The following is a 14,609-nucleotide window of genomic DNA, read 5'->3' as shown; positions in this document are numbered from 1 at the left end:
CCATTGCCTAGAAGAGAGTTTGGCACAATTTGTATGATGTTTTGTGTTCTAAGATGTATCATCCTTACATTTTAGTATTATGCTTTTAAAATGGGTAAATATGTTTCTAGATAGTACATACAGTTTTAACGAAATAAGAGAGTATTAATTTTTTTTACCATGTTTTAGTTAGTTTTAAGCATGATTGGGGTTGCATCTCCTACTGTCCTCCAACTCCCGTTAGTGCACCGTTGACAGTAATTCCTTTTCAGCTAGGTCATCCACTCTAACCAAAGCATACAGGCATATCCAGAGTTTTTTATTCCAGTAACTGCAAGAACTCAAGCAAAATTTGTATGTATCAAAATTTGTCAGTCTGCTTAAATTTGTCAGTCTGCTTTGACTATGTGGCTTGTTTCCATCAAGTAGTTCTGCAGTTCTTCCCTAATGATCAGCGAAGTAAAGTTTGGAAAATGAGTGACGTTGTCCATTATCTTTAATTTCAGTGACAGTAACGGTACTGTTTTGAAAAGAAGCAGCATTATTCTTTTTTCCCTCATATGACCAGAGGTCTTATCATATCAGTAATAATGTAAATCGTGTGCACCACTGAGGGTCTGAAAAATTTGGTTTCTTGTTGTCTTTTAATTCCAAAAAGTCCTTGGTCTGAGGAAGCAACTAAGTATAGCTCTTTAGCACAGTCAAAATTCTGTGACCTAAACCTCTTACTTCATTAGAAGAAATAAAAATTCAAAACAGTGAAGGTTTCCTAACCAAATTGCCAGATTAATCCATCTGTAAATAGATTTCATTTCCTCTGTAAAACACTGATTCCCCAAGCATACTTAACATTTCTGGTTACAAACCTGTGCTCTAGTAATCCCATGCACATCTCTCCCACCAACTGCTTTGTGTGCTTATCAAAAGTCATTATTTGGGGCTTCCCTGGTGGCGCAGTGGTTGAGAATCTGCCTGCCGATGCAGGGGACACGGGTTCGTGCCCTGGTCTGGGACGATCCCACATGCCGCGGAGTGGCTAGGCCCGTGAGCCATGGCTGCTGAGCCTGCGCGTCCGGAGCCTGTGCCTCCACAACGGGAGAGGCCCGCGTACCGCAAAAAAAAAAAAAAAAAAAAAAAAAAAGTCATTATTTGCCCCTAACCCTATTAAAGCTAGTTTTATTTATTATTCTGATGGTGTCATTGTAGTGTGAGCTGATGAAGTATGAATACAAAAGTTGCTGTTCTTACAAAACTAAATGGACCACTTTTGAAATACTCAGTGCAAACAAATGGCCTAAAACAAAATGAAATATGATTGAGACAATTATTATAAAAGATTTGGGGAAAGTGTAAAAAGATGAAACAGTCTTTTTCAACTTTGCCAGAATATTTAAAATAACATAGGGTATTTGGAAAAAATACTCATGCTATAGTTCCAACCCCATAGATTCTAGTCTAATTGGTCTAGGACACCGGAATTTTTTAAAGCACCCTAGCTGATTGTAATGTATAGCTAGAATTGAGAACCATTGCTTGAGAAAGAGTCCACATTCAGTTGCTTTGCATATGTCTTAAATTTTCACCCAACTAAAATATATAAATTAATAAATAAATAAACAAATTTTAACAATCCCTGAAAATCATAGACTATATATAATATGGGTATGGTTTATGGAAGAAAGATGATATGGCCCTCTGTTCAGCACATTTCATTCTTCTTCAAAAAATTAGCTAATATTCAGACAGTCTTTGCCTTGCATAGTAGTGCACATCCATAAAACTGATTGTGTAAGCTAAAACCTATGCAAAGTTATCTCAGTAATTAGTGAGGAAAATTCAAATTGTTCTGTGACCTTTAAAATTTTTTTTGAAACACTAGAAGTCACTATCAGTTATCTGTGTAATGTAAAATATTAGAAATGATGAGAACCAAAGTATATTTATTTGCTTAAAAAAAAAACTTGTCAAGAGTAGTTTGAGCAGTGCTTGTCTTCTCTTTGTACAACTTACAAGTTGAGCATCTTTTCTTTACCTTGGCTAATTATCACACGCCTTTCTAAATTTGTGTCACATTCCAACATTTTATCCTTTACATTCTCAATGGCTTGAAATATCTCTGAGAGTTCTCTTATTTATTTATTTATGTATTTATTTTTGTATTTATTTATTGCCATGTGGTGTGGCATGCAGGATCTTAGTTCCCCGACCAGGGATCGAACCTGTGCCCCCTGCATTGGGAGTGCAGAGTCTTGACCACTGGACCACCAGGGAAGTCCTTGAGAGTTCTTTTAATGTGAAGATTTCTGCCAGCATCACTTCTTCTGGGACATATTCAGCCTTTTCATCACAAACACTTTACCTCATTTATGTCGATAAGTTCACCTTCATTGATCTCTTCAGTCTGCATATCTAGAGTTTCTAAAATGGCAGCAATGTGAACATTCCTGCAGCGAGCTATCTCTTTTGAATTCCATTTACATTCAATTTGAGTTTCACTTCTGGTATCATCACTTTGTGTTGCTTTCGTGCACTTTAATTATGTTTGCCAATTCCCCCGTTCAGTTATCCATTTTTGTGGAATTCCTTTTGGGTTTATCTCAGGGGCACAGAGGTAACAAAACTAAATGCTGTGTGTGAACTGAATAACAAATGCACAGTGATCATCTGCAGACTTTGAAAGAAGTCATGCAAAGTGCTCACTAATTTTAATGTACATGTTATTTTCATAGTATCTTGTGGACTGAAAAGCAAGTATTGAACACTGCGCTTTATGCTATTACTCACAGTTAATACACCATGGTAACTGAGATTTGAACCATGTTGTTGTGGTCTGGTATTAACTAAATCGTGGTAACTGAAATTCGTGTGTATCAGACAATGCAAAATAAGGACTACTTGTATATTTAAGTTAAAGTGTTTAAGGTAGTTTTTTTTTAAGATTCCCCTCTTTAATGATATTTTAGCTTAACTAAACAAACATACAGTCCTATTTTATTCAAAGAAGATGTCTACTGTCATTTGCCTCAGTTTCTTCCTTGTCATTGACTACAGGCAAAGACATGAACACTAAAATGCAATGTTTATAATTCATACCCTCCTTTTTTATTTTATAACTCTACTGAGGTACAATGATATACACTAAACTGCACATTAGAGTATACAATTTGATGAGTTTTGACATATATATACACTTTTGATACCATCACCATAATCAAGATAACAATCATCCATAAGCCCCAAAATTTCATCAAGACTCTGTAATCCCTTTCTCTCTTCTTTCCCTGTTTCACATTCTTACTACTCCAGGAAACTACCGATCTGCTTTCTGTCACTATTGATTAGTTTGTATATTTCAGAATTTTATATAAATGAAATTATTTTTTCTTAGCGTTCTTTCATTCAGAATAATTATTTTGAAATTTCTCCATCCTGTTGCATGTATCCATTCTTTTTTATTGCTGAGGAGTTTTCCATTTTGTGGATATACCATGACTGATTATCCATTCATTTGTTGATGGGCATTTGAGTTGTTTTGGGACTAGTACATATAAAGTTGCTCTAAAGATTCATGCACGAGTGTTTGTATGGGCATATGCTGTTATTTCTCTTGGGTGAATACCTGGCAGTGGAATGACTAGGTATATGTTTCACTTTTTAAGAAACTGACAGTTTTCTAAAAGCTTACATTCCTATCAGCAGTGAATGAAAGTACTGATTGCTTCACATTTTTATTTACCCTTTCCTGCTTTCTTTTGGGTTATTTGAACATTATTTAATATTCTGTTTTAATTTATCTATTGTGATTTTGACTATATCTCTTTGTATAGTATTTTTTAGTTATTGCTGTAGGAATTATAAAACACCTACTTAACTTTTCATTTTCTACTGAGAATCAATATTTTACTCCCTCATTTGATATATTGAAACTTATCACCCTTTACCTTCCACCATATGTGTTGTTGTCTTATATATTAGATTTACATACATTGTAAACTCCATTGGACAGTGTTAAATTTTTGTTTTCAACCGTCAAACATATTTTAAAGGAAAGAATAGCCTATTTACCTAGATATGTATCATTTCTGGTGTTCTCTTTTCATTTCTGATATCCCAAGTTTCCTTCCTATATCACTTCACTTCTGTCTGAAGAACTTTGTTTAGAAATTCTTTTAGAATAAGTCTGGATGGCTCTGTGGTTTCGGAAAAGGAATCTGCAGTTAGTTCAATCATGTGTTTCTCTATAGGTAATTTGTCATTCTCTCCGGTTGCTTTGAAATTTTCTTTGTTTTTAGTTTTCAGCAGTTTGATTATAATGTGTCTGAGCATGGACTTCTTTGGGTTTATCATAATTAGAGTCTATTCTGCTTCTTGAACTTGCAGATTTATATCTTTCCACAAACTTAGGATGTTTTCAGCCATTATTTCTGTCCAATATTTTTTACATACCACTTTCTTCTTTCTTTCTGGGACTCTGATGACGTTTGGCCTTTTATAATTGTTACTTGGGTCCCTGAGGCTGTGTTCTTTTCTTTTCTTTCTTCTTTTTTTTTTTTTTAGTCTTTTTTCCCTTTGTTGTTAAATTGTGTAATTTCAATTGATCTGTGTTTAGGTTCACTGACTTTTTCCTCTGTCATCTCTAATCTGCAATTTAGTCTATCAGAAAAATAGTTTTTAATGAAAATTAGATTTTTGATGAAAAATAATTTAACATTTTTCAGTTCTAAAATTTCCATTTGGTTCTTAATTATGTCTTCTACCTTTGCTGAGACCTTCCTTTTTTAACATTTGTTTCAATTATGTTCACACTTGCTTGCTCAAGCATATTTTAATGGCTGCCTTGAAGTCTTTGTCAGATAATTCCAACATCTGTGTCACCTCAGCTTTGGTGTCTGTTGGTTGTCTTTTCCCATACAAGTTGAAATGTCCATGGTTTTTCATATGCAGAGTAATTTTGCATTATATCCTGGACATTTTGTAATGTCATGAAACTCTGGGTCTTTTTTCAGTCCTATGAAGAATGTTGATATTTTTGTTTTAAGAAGCAATTGGTGAAGTTAGGTTCAGGCTGAAAGTTCTTACCTTGTTATGTTTGCCATGGTTCTAATGTCAGTTTATTTTTCAAAGCCATTTCAAATCTGCCCCCAATGTGTGCCACTCAGTAGTCTGTTACCTGAGTGGTACTCTGTTAGTTTAGTCTTCAGAATCTTTTGTATGCTACTTAAGGTTAGCTCCATGCATGCTCTGCTCAGTGATGAGTCCTGGAGTTCATAAATAACTTTATGAGGTTGCCTTCTTGAGCTTCTTTCTCTCAGTGATCTTTCTGGTACCTCTCATCACTGGGACTCTCCCTTTTGGTACTCCTGCTGGAAACATTGGGCTCTAGTTACCCTGTTCTACCATACACTAATGTGTTTGGGCCCAGTTCTCGGCCTGTGAGAAGACAGAGGAAGAAGGCAATGGTGATTGGACCCACTCTCTTGGGATCAGAGCTCTGATGAACAGAGAAAACAGATTCCTTCCCCAAGAGTTTTGGCTCCCTCAGGTCACTATTTCCAGCCATTGCCAGTGCTGCTATCAGATTGCCTAGGGGCTGGGCCACAAGAGAATGGAGAAAAGAAAGAAAAAATATAGATGGGCGATTTCTGCATGTCCTTGAGTATTGGAGTTCCCTTTTTTACTCCTGGAACTTTCTCTGTCTGTGCCACAGTGCTCACTTCCAGGTTTCCAGACAGGAAGTAGCAGAGGAGAAAAAAATAATAAACTGGCCATTGTTTTGGTGGTATGTTGGATTTGGTGTTTCCCCCAGTCCAGTTGCTGCTATTTACTTTTTGGAGTCCTCAAATAGGTATTCCATGCATTTTGTTCACATTTTATAGTTGTATTTCTAGGGAGATGGGTAGAGTGTGCTAGTGATCTTACCTCAAACTGGAGTGGCTACTTTTGAGTATTGACTAATGAAGTGGATGATCAAATGAAAGAAATGTGTCAAGTCACAAAGCAAGTGTAAAAAGTATGAGAGAAAGGATAAGAGATTTGGAGAGTAGATCCAGAAGACCCCAGAGGCAATAATAATTCCAGAGGGAGAACAAAACAAACAAGCAGAGACTAGATTCACAGACTAAAAAAGGTTCACTGAAGTACAATAGGATTGATGAAAAAGACATAAAATTACAAATACCCTAGTAAATATATCTAGGAATGGAGAAAAAAAATATTAAAAGCTTCCAATGGTAAACAGTTTGTTCATAAAAGAAAAACAGGTTGACATTAGACATCTTAGCAGTTCTAGAGACTGGAATGCTATCTACTAATAAGAAAAAAGGACTGCAAGTCAAGAATCCAAATTTAGCCAATCTTTCCAATATTGTGCATATGCTAAAATTCCTAGAAATATTTCACCCCTTTCCCCTTCAAGAAAAAATACCCAAGGAACAACATTAATTGATGAATAAATGTATTTGAACAAGGCCCCAGGGTACGTAAATGATGAAGAGGAGAGGAAACAGAGGAGGGTAATGAACCTTGTAGTATGTGTATGGTTAAATCTAAATATATAATAATAAACAAGCTGGAAATACATAACATGGCTGATGAAGATCTTTTTAGACGTGATTCAAAATTAGAAAAGGGGAATGAACAGCAACTTCATTGAACTAGCAAAATGAAAAGTTGAAGATGGAACTATGACATTAAGTAAAGAGTAAATAATATCAAGTATATCAGATGTCATACCAAAGGTGAACAGGCTGATTCCTCCCATTAGAAGCACAGATTATCAGATTAATTTTTAAATAAAATGTAGCTAAAAGCTGTTGCTCAGAAATACCTCAATTTAAAATATTTTTAAATAGTTTACAAAATTCTTTTTTTTTTTTTTTTTTTTTTTTTTTGTGGTACGCGGGCCTCTCACTGTTGTGGCTTCTCCCATTGCGGAGCACAGGCTCCGGACGCGCAGGCTCAGCGGCCATGGCTCACGGGCCCAGCCGCTCCGCGGCATGTGGGATCCTCCCAAACCGGGGCACGAACCCGTGTCCCCTGCATTGGCAGGCGGACTCTCAACCACTGCACCACCAGGGAAGCCCCAAAATTCTTAAATATTAAAAGTTAAGTAGAGGATAAAAAGATATTAGATAATTGTCAACAAAATGCAGAAGTCACTGTTAATATTAGTTAAGGTGAGATTTTTGGTTAAAAGCACCAAACAGGGCTTCTCTGGTGGCGCAGTGGTTTAGAGTCTGCCTGCCTATGGAGGGGACACGGGTTCGTGACCTGGTCCAGGAGGATTCCACATGCCACTGAGCGGCTGGGCCCGTGAGCCATGGCCACTGAGCCTGCACGTCCGGAGCCTGTGCTCCGCAATGGGAGAGGCCACAACAGTGAGAGGCCCGCATACCGCCAAAAAAAAAAAAAACACCAAATATTGTAATAGATGATATTATTTGAAGCACAATTGATGAATTGGTGTAATAAAACATGTATTCAAACAGTTAAGTATATAAAGCAAAATATAAGGAAAATTTGACACTAGTTTCTTTTCCAGAATGGTCCTGATATAGTAGAGAGAGAATACATACATATGGAGGAAATGGATAAACAACACACCAAATTTAATAGACATATATAACTTTACATCTCTTAGAGAATGTGCATGTTTTTTATATGTCAATGGTACATTTACCAAAATTTTTATATACTTGGCTACCAAGAAAACTTTAACAAATTCAAAAAGGTAGCCATCTTTACAGGTCATATTCTTTGATCATAAGCTAAAGAAATTGGAAGTAAATTAATTAATGAGAACATCACCATCACCTCTAATTCAATGTTTAAAGAATTAGGAATTACATTCCAGATAACTCTTGAGTCCAAGATGGAATGAAAATTGAAGTTATAAATTATCTGGAGAGAAAGGAAAACTATTTCTACAACTTAGGGGAAACAGGGAAACTTGTATTCAAAAAATGTCATAGGGCCTTCCCCCGTGGTGCAGTGGTTAAGAATCTGCCTACCGATGCAGGGGACACGGGTTCGAGCCCTGGTCCGGGAAGATCCCACATGCCACGGAGCAACTAAGCCCGTGCGCCACAACTGAGTCTGAGCTCTAGAGCCCACAAGCCACAAGTCCTGAGCCTGCATGCCACAACTACTGAAGCCCACATGCCTAGAGCCTGTGCTGCACAACAGGAGAAGCCACCGCAATGAGAAGCCCTCACACTGCAACTAAGAGTAGCCCCCGCTCGCCACAACTAGAGAAAGCCCGCGCACAGCAATGAAGACCCAACACAGCCAAAAATAAAATAAATAAGATAAATAAATAAATGTACTTTTTAAAAAAGTCATAGCCTAAAAAAACAAAAATGAAAGTATTTCATCATTGAAGAAGATGAAAGGATATAATAAAAATTTTAAGCCATCTTAAGACGTTAAAACAAAAAGTTAAAAGGACTCTTTTCCTTACCCTCCTTACCCCAATTTCCTCTGCCTTCCCCCATATCTCTTCTCTTTCACTTCTTTCCCCTTCACCCTCTCTCCTTCACTTTCTCCCCTCCCTCTTTTCTCCCATATTCTCCCTACCCCTCTTCCTTCAACTTCTATGCTTTTGTGTGGGGGGAGTCCCCAGGACCACCCCCAGGTTTGAGGATTCTCTGGAAGGACTCAGTATGCAGCATACGATTGTACCAAATTACTCATGGCTATGATTTATTACAGCAAAAGTATACAAGGTAAAATCAGTGGAGGGAAAGGCACATGGGTGACTTGTGAAGGAAACCAGGCAGAAGCTCCCAGTGGAGTCATACAGATAAGCTTCATTTCTTTAGCAATGAATTGTGACAGCTTAGGTGAAGCTGTCTATCAGGGAAGCTCATTAGAGACTCAGTGCCTAGAGTTTTTAATTGAGAACTGGCCACATAGGCACTGTCTGCTTAGCATGTACCAAAATTCCAGACTCCCAGAAGGAATGTAGGTATTCATAATGTGCATTGTTAGCTCCAAATATTAGTTTGGGCACAGTGAGCCATTCTTATCCAGAAATGATGGGAATCCTCCTGAAATCCCAGAAGGCAGGTAAGGGCTAGTCTTGCAAGCATCCCTTTCTAAAGATAGCAGTCTCAGGCCTGCCATTTTAACTATTTTTTGCACACCTTGCCTCCTTCCACACAGACCCCACCCCTGTTTCCCTATTGTAGTACCCTCCCCCTTTCCCTTCATCTTAACCCCTCCTTCCGGTTCCCAAACAATTCAGACCTAAAGTATTTAGGTTGGGTAGAGGTAGGCTACCTAAAAGGCAGGGATTAGGTTGGCCGAAAGTGAGATTTCACTGGCTAAGCAGGTTGAGGAGGTAGTCCAAAGGTGGAGACAGGCAAGCCCAGCTGATCAGGGTGCTGAGAGAAGCAGAAATCAAAGCCTAAGCCTGGTAAGCAGCATCCTTGTTGGAGGATGGGGTAGTAGTGGAGATGGGAGATTGGTTACATACAGGGGGATTGATCAAATAAATATGTTCATGATAATGGAGACCATGTTTTCACTGTTAGGAGAGGGAGCTCAAGGAAGGGATGATTCTCTTTGTACATGTTTTTATGATACTATTTTACTTGTTATAAGAAGCAAATATTACTGTTATAATTTGAAAAGTCATCACTTGGAAAAATATTTTAAGAGGAAATAGACATTTCAGTGGAGAAAATGTGAAATATTATTTTCTGGTGAAATATTGAAGTTTAGAAATAGTAGAAGAGCATAATGGTCTGGAGAAAAAAATGTCAGAGTTCAAATGTAGTTCAACCAATTATGTGATTTTGGGCAAATTACTTATGTCTTAGTTTTATAATCAGGTAAAGTGTTTAATAATGTAATCTACCACTGGGAAAGTTACTACTTAGGATTACCATTTATTACACATAATAAAGTGATTACAATGTCAGCAAATAGTAGGCTCTTAATTAATATTAGCTGTTTTTATTATTGATCAAGTTTAGACAAGTAGTAAGTGTTAGACTGGATATTTGAATCTAAGGCTAAACTGTCTTCCAAGAGAAAAAGAGGAACTTGCATATCTTTAAATCAGACACTTGCTACTGTTAAAATGATTTCCAAAATGTTTATGAGAATTAATAGTACTGCTACTGTCACTGCATAAAAGTATCAGTATGTACCTTTCCTAGCACTGTGCATAGTTATTTTTTTAAAAAAACTATGATAATTTGATAGGTTAAAACTTCTCATTTTATGAAACTTGACCCCTATTTTATACCCCTCACAAAAATTAACTTGAAATGGATTAAAGACTTAAATGTAAGTCCTGAAGCCATGAAAATCCTAGAAGAAAACATAGGAATAAAGCTCTTTGACATGGCCTTGGTAATGATTTTTTGGATATGACACTTAAAGCAGAAGCAACAAAACCAAAAATAAACAAGTGAAAGAACTCCAAAGGTGGGGAGGAGTGGGGAGGGGTGGATCCTAGGCCAAAGGAAAGCAAACTGTGAACGGTAGGAAATAAACACCAGGGCTGTGATGTGAAACTTTTGTCCATTTCAACAGCTTTTTTTCCAATATAGGATGGGTTTTGGTTACTGCATACCTACCAACTACAGTGTGATATAACGTGGAATAAGCACTCTTACCAAAAAAAATCAGAAACAAATAAACAAGTGAGACTACATCAAACTAGAAAGCTTCTATACAGCAAAAGAAACCATCAACACAGTGAAAAGACAACCTACAGAATGGGAAAAAATATTTGCAAACCATTTATCTAATAAGGGGTTAATATCCAAAACATATGAAGAACTCATACAACTCAATAGCAAAAAAAAAAAAAAAAAAAAAAAAAAAAAAAAAAAAAATTGAAAAATGGGCAAAGAACCTGAATAGACATTTTTCCGAAGAAGATATACAAATGGTCAACAGGTACGTGAAAAGATGTTCAGCATCACTAGTCATCAGGGAAGTGCAAAAACAGTGAGACAACACCTCACACCTGTTAGAACGTCTATTATCAAAAAGGCAAGAGGGCTTCCCTGGTGGCGCAGTGGTTGAGAGTCCGCCTGCCGATGCAGGGGACACGGGTTCGTGCCCCGATCCCGGAAGATCCCACATGCCGCGGAGCGGCTGGGCCCGCGAGCCGTGGCCGCGGAGCCTGTGTGTCCGGAGCCTGTGCTCCGCAACGGGAGAGGCCACAGCAGTGAGAGGCCCGCGTACAGCAAAAAAAAAAAAAAAAAAAAAAAGGCAAGAGATAACAAATGCTGGAGTGGATGTGGAGAATATGAAACCCTTGTGCACTGTTGGTGGGATTTGTAAGTTAGTACAGCCACTGTGGAAAACCAGAATGGAGGATCCTCAAAAAATTAAAAATAGAACTACTACATGATCTAGCAGTTTCATTTCTGGGAATATATCCAAAGGAAATGAAAATGATAACTCGCAAAGATATCTGCACCTCCATGTTCATAGCAGCATTATTTACAATAGCCATGACAAGGAAACCTAAGTGTCCACATATGAATGAATGGATAAAGAAGTTGTGGTATAGGGGCTTCCCTGGTGGCGCAGTGGTTGAGGGTCCGCCTGCCGATGCAGGGGACGCGGGTTCGTGCCCCGGTCTGGGAGGATCCCACATGCCGCGGAGCGGCTGGGCCCCTGAGCCATGGCCGCTGAGTGGGCGCGTCCGGAGCCTGTGCTCCGCAGCGGGAGAGGCCACAGCGGTGAGAGGCCCGCATACCACAAAAAAAAAAAAAAAAAAAAAAGAAGTTGTGGTATATATATACAATGGAATGAATATTATTTAGCTACAAAAAGTGAGGAAATCCTACCATTTGCAACTACATGGGTGGACCTTGAAGGCATTATGCTAAAGGAAATAAATCTGACAGAGAAAGACAAATACTGTATGATTTCACTTAAATATGTAGACTCTTAAAAAAAACACTCATAGAAAAAGAGATCAGATTTGTGGTTACCAGAGGGAGGGGGTGGGAGCAGGAGGAGTTGGAGGAAAGTGGTCAAAATTTACAAAATTCCAGTTATAAGGTAAGTACTAGGGATGTAATGTACAACATATTGACTATAGTTAACACTGATGTATGATATATAGGAAAGTTGTTAGTAAATCCTAAGAATTCTCATCACAAGGAGAAAATTTTTTTTTCTTTTTGTTGTATCTATATGAGATGATAGATGTTAGCTGAACCCATTGTAGTAATCATTTCACAATAAATGTAAATTAAGCCATCATGCTGTATACCTTAAACTTATACAATGATGTATTTATTTATTTCTCAATAAAACTGGGGGCAAAATCTTATTTAAATTAATATTATTTTGATCATTAATGAATTTAGAGATCATTTGGTTAAATTAATGTAAATGCTTTTTGACATCCAAAAGATTGAGACAAATTCTAATAGTTAACACTCACTAGGCACTTACTATATGCTGGGCATTGTTATGAGCACTTTTTATGTTTCAACTCATTTAATCGTAACTTCCTCACCAGGATAATGATGGTTTATAATTATTGAATATCAGAAATTTCATTCGTCTTAATTTGTGAGAGTACTTGTTAATCATTTTTATTTATATTTAATTTGATTTATTTAAATGTGCCTAATTGTTGAGTTGAACATGCTCGTTTTATATTTCTGTAAGGCTTAAGAAACAAGGGAATTTTTTTAAACTGTAATTTAAGCTTTTGTCCACTAGATGTCCTCAGCTAAGTTTAAGTTATCAGAATTTAACTTTTCGTTCATGAAAATTTGTTTCAGTTTCTAGCTATCTAAATTAAAAATTAATAAAATACACCCTTTAAATAAGAGATAATTAAGACAATACTTCAGGAGAAATTCTTTACATGTAACTGTTAGTACTCTTGTTATTTTAAAAATTTGTAGAAGGTCTTTAATAATCTATAAATACCTTTGGTTGTATGTTAGGAGATTTAAGCATTACTTGTGATTTTTGACTCCATGTAATTTTGGTGAAATAAGGACGTTTTAATGTTAAATTACTTATTGTTTAATTTTATTTTTCCTTTTCCTCCTTTTAATTTTTATGTTTTGCAGGGTTTTGGGACTGGAGTTAAACAAAGACAGAGATGTTGAAAGGATCCATGGCAGTGGAGTTAACACCCTTGACATTGACCCTGTTGAAGGGAGATAGTAAGTTTTTTATTTAATCATTTTTGTTCCTAAGTGAGAGCCAGTAAAACCTTGCTTTCAGATTAATTTTCTGAAGTTTCATAAAAATTAATAAAAATTCTAAATTTGTAACATTTTAAATCTGACATTACTAATTTCAAATAAATACAGAACATTGAACCTATGAAATGTTGCCAAATAAACATTTCTAAACTACTTTAATATAAATATATTCATTGTTAAATCAACAAATACTGAACTTTTTTGGATGCAGAGAGTGTGTAAGTGCTGAGGTATGTCTTTAGGTGCTATTTCAAAACAGAGTTGTTACTCTCAAGGAGTCTAGTGGGAAAACAAATATAAAAAGCAGAAGTATGTTTTGGAAAATTAAGTTTGAAGCACACCAGACTTGTGTTTGAGTTCCTCCTGGCTTTATATTTATCAGCTATGTGGCCTTGATCAATTTATCTAACCTTTCTAATTCACAGTTCCCTTAGCTACACAATGTAACAACAAAATCTAACAAGTTTGTTGTGAAGATTAATTGAGATAATATGTATAACATGATTAGCATAGGACATGGCATACTGTAAATGGTTGCCACCACTGTTGTTAATCAAAAGCATTATCACCTATACTTTTACTCCTTTCAATCCATTTTCCATCCAACAGCTGAAGTGCTTAGAAAAATGTGCCATCTCCCCCACTTAAAGTTCATCTACCCCACATTACTCTTACAAGAAAGTTCAAAACCCTTCATGTGGTCTATAATTAAGACAAGTGTAAAAGTAGCTAAAGAAAAGTTTGTCTTACCATGTTCTGTTTAGCATTTACCCCCCAATTTTTATATTATAATGAAATATTATTATTTACATTAAAATAAGCCAGTGTAGGTTTAATAGAAATCCATTTTTTATTTCCAGCCTCTGTCATGGTCTCACCTAGTAGTATATGAGAAACATGTACAGTGAACAAATACTCACTTTAACACATGGTTAAATCTAAAGGATGACCTGTGATAATTCTTTTCTTCCTCCTGACCTTTTCCAAGCTCAACATAACACCTCCCAATTAAGGACAGGTGTGGGACATTTGCTTATAAAATAATCCAGACATGAGCAGCAAGGGATAGCTGATTTCTTTTGGTCTTGTCTTAGGTGCTGGTAGAAAAAAATGTTCAGTACTCCAGCCAGTCATTTGGGGTAGTGATCAGTTGTTTGACCTGTAAAGTACATGAATACAGTAGGCTACCAGTTGGGAGAGTTAGTGAGAAATGTGGGAAGTTATAGATTACATGTGCATTAAATATGTGTGAGAAATAACAGACTGAGGAGTCTTTGCATAGCATATACAGAAAAGTCAAGATTCTCACTACAGTGGTTTCCCTGTTTTCCCCCTTTTTGCATAGTAAAAATCTACAACTATTTATTTCATTGTTTGCTAAGACTTGTATTTTGCATTAAACCCTTTTGGCAGGAAAGAGAAATAAAAAAC

At 36.6% G+C, this 14,609-nt stretch overlaps 1 protein-coding gene across 1 annotated transcript in view; it reads left to right on the top strand.

Annotated features, from left to right (window-relative positions):
* Positions 1-14,609, top strand: part of ERCC8 (ERCC excision repair 8, CSA ubiquitin ligase complex subunit) — a 70,149-nt gene that overhangs the window by 1,481 nt on the left and 54,059 nt on the right. Inside the window, exon 2 of the mRNA XM_060091712.1 lies at positions 13,041-13,136. Coding sequence (XP_059947695.1) covers positions 13,041-13,136 — 96 coding nt within the window. The remainder of the gene's footprint in view (positions 1-13,040; positions 13,137-14,609) is intronic.

This window comes from Mesoplodon densirostris, chromosome 3, assembly GCF_025265405.1.
Source record: "Mesoplodon densirostris isolate mMesDen1 chromosome 3, mMesDen1 primary haplotype, whole genome shotgun sequence".
Classification (NCBI taxonomy): domain Eukaryota; kingdom Metazoa; phylum Chordata; class Mammalia; order Artiodactyla; family Ziphiidae; genus Mesoplodon; species Mesoplodon densirostris.
The sequence above is the reverse complement of the archived record's forward strand: the minus strand, read 5'-3'. Positions and strand labels throughout refer to the sequence as shown.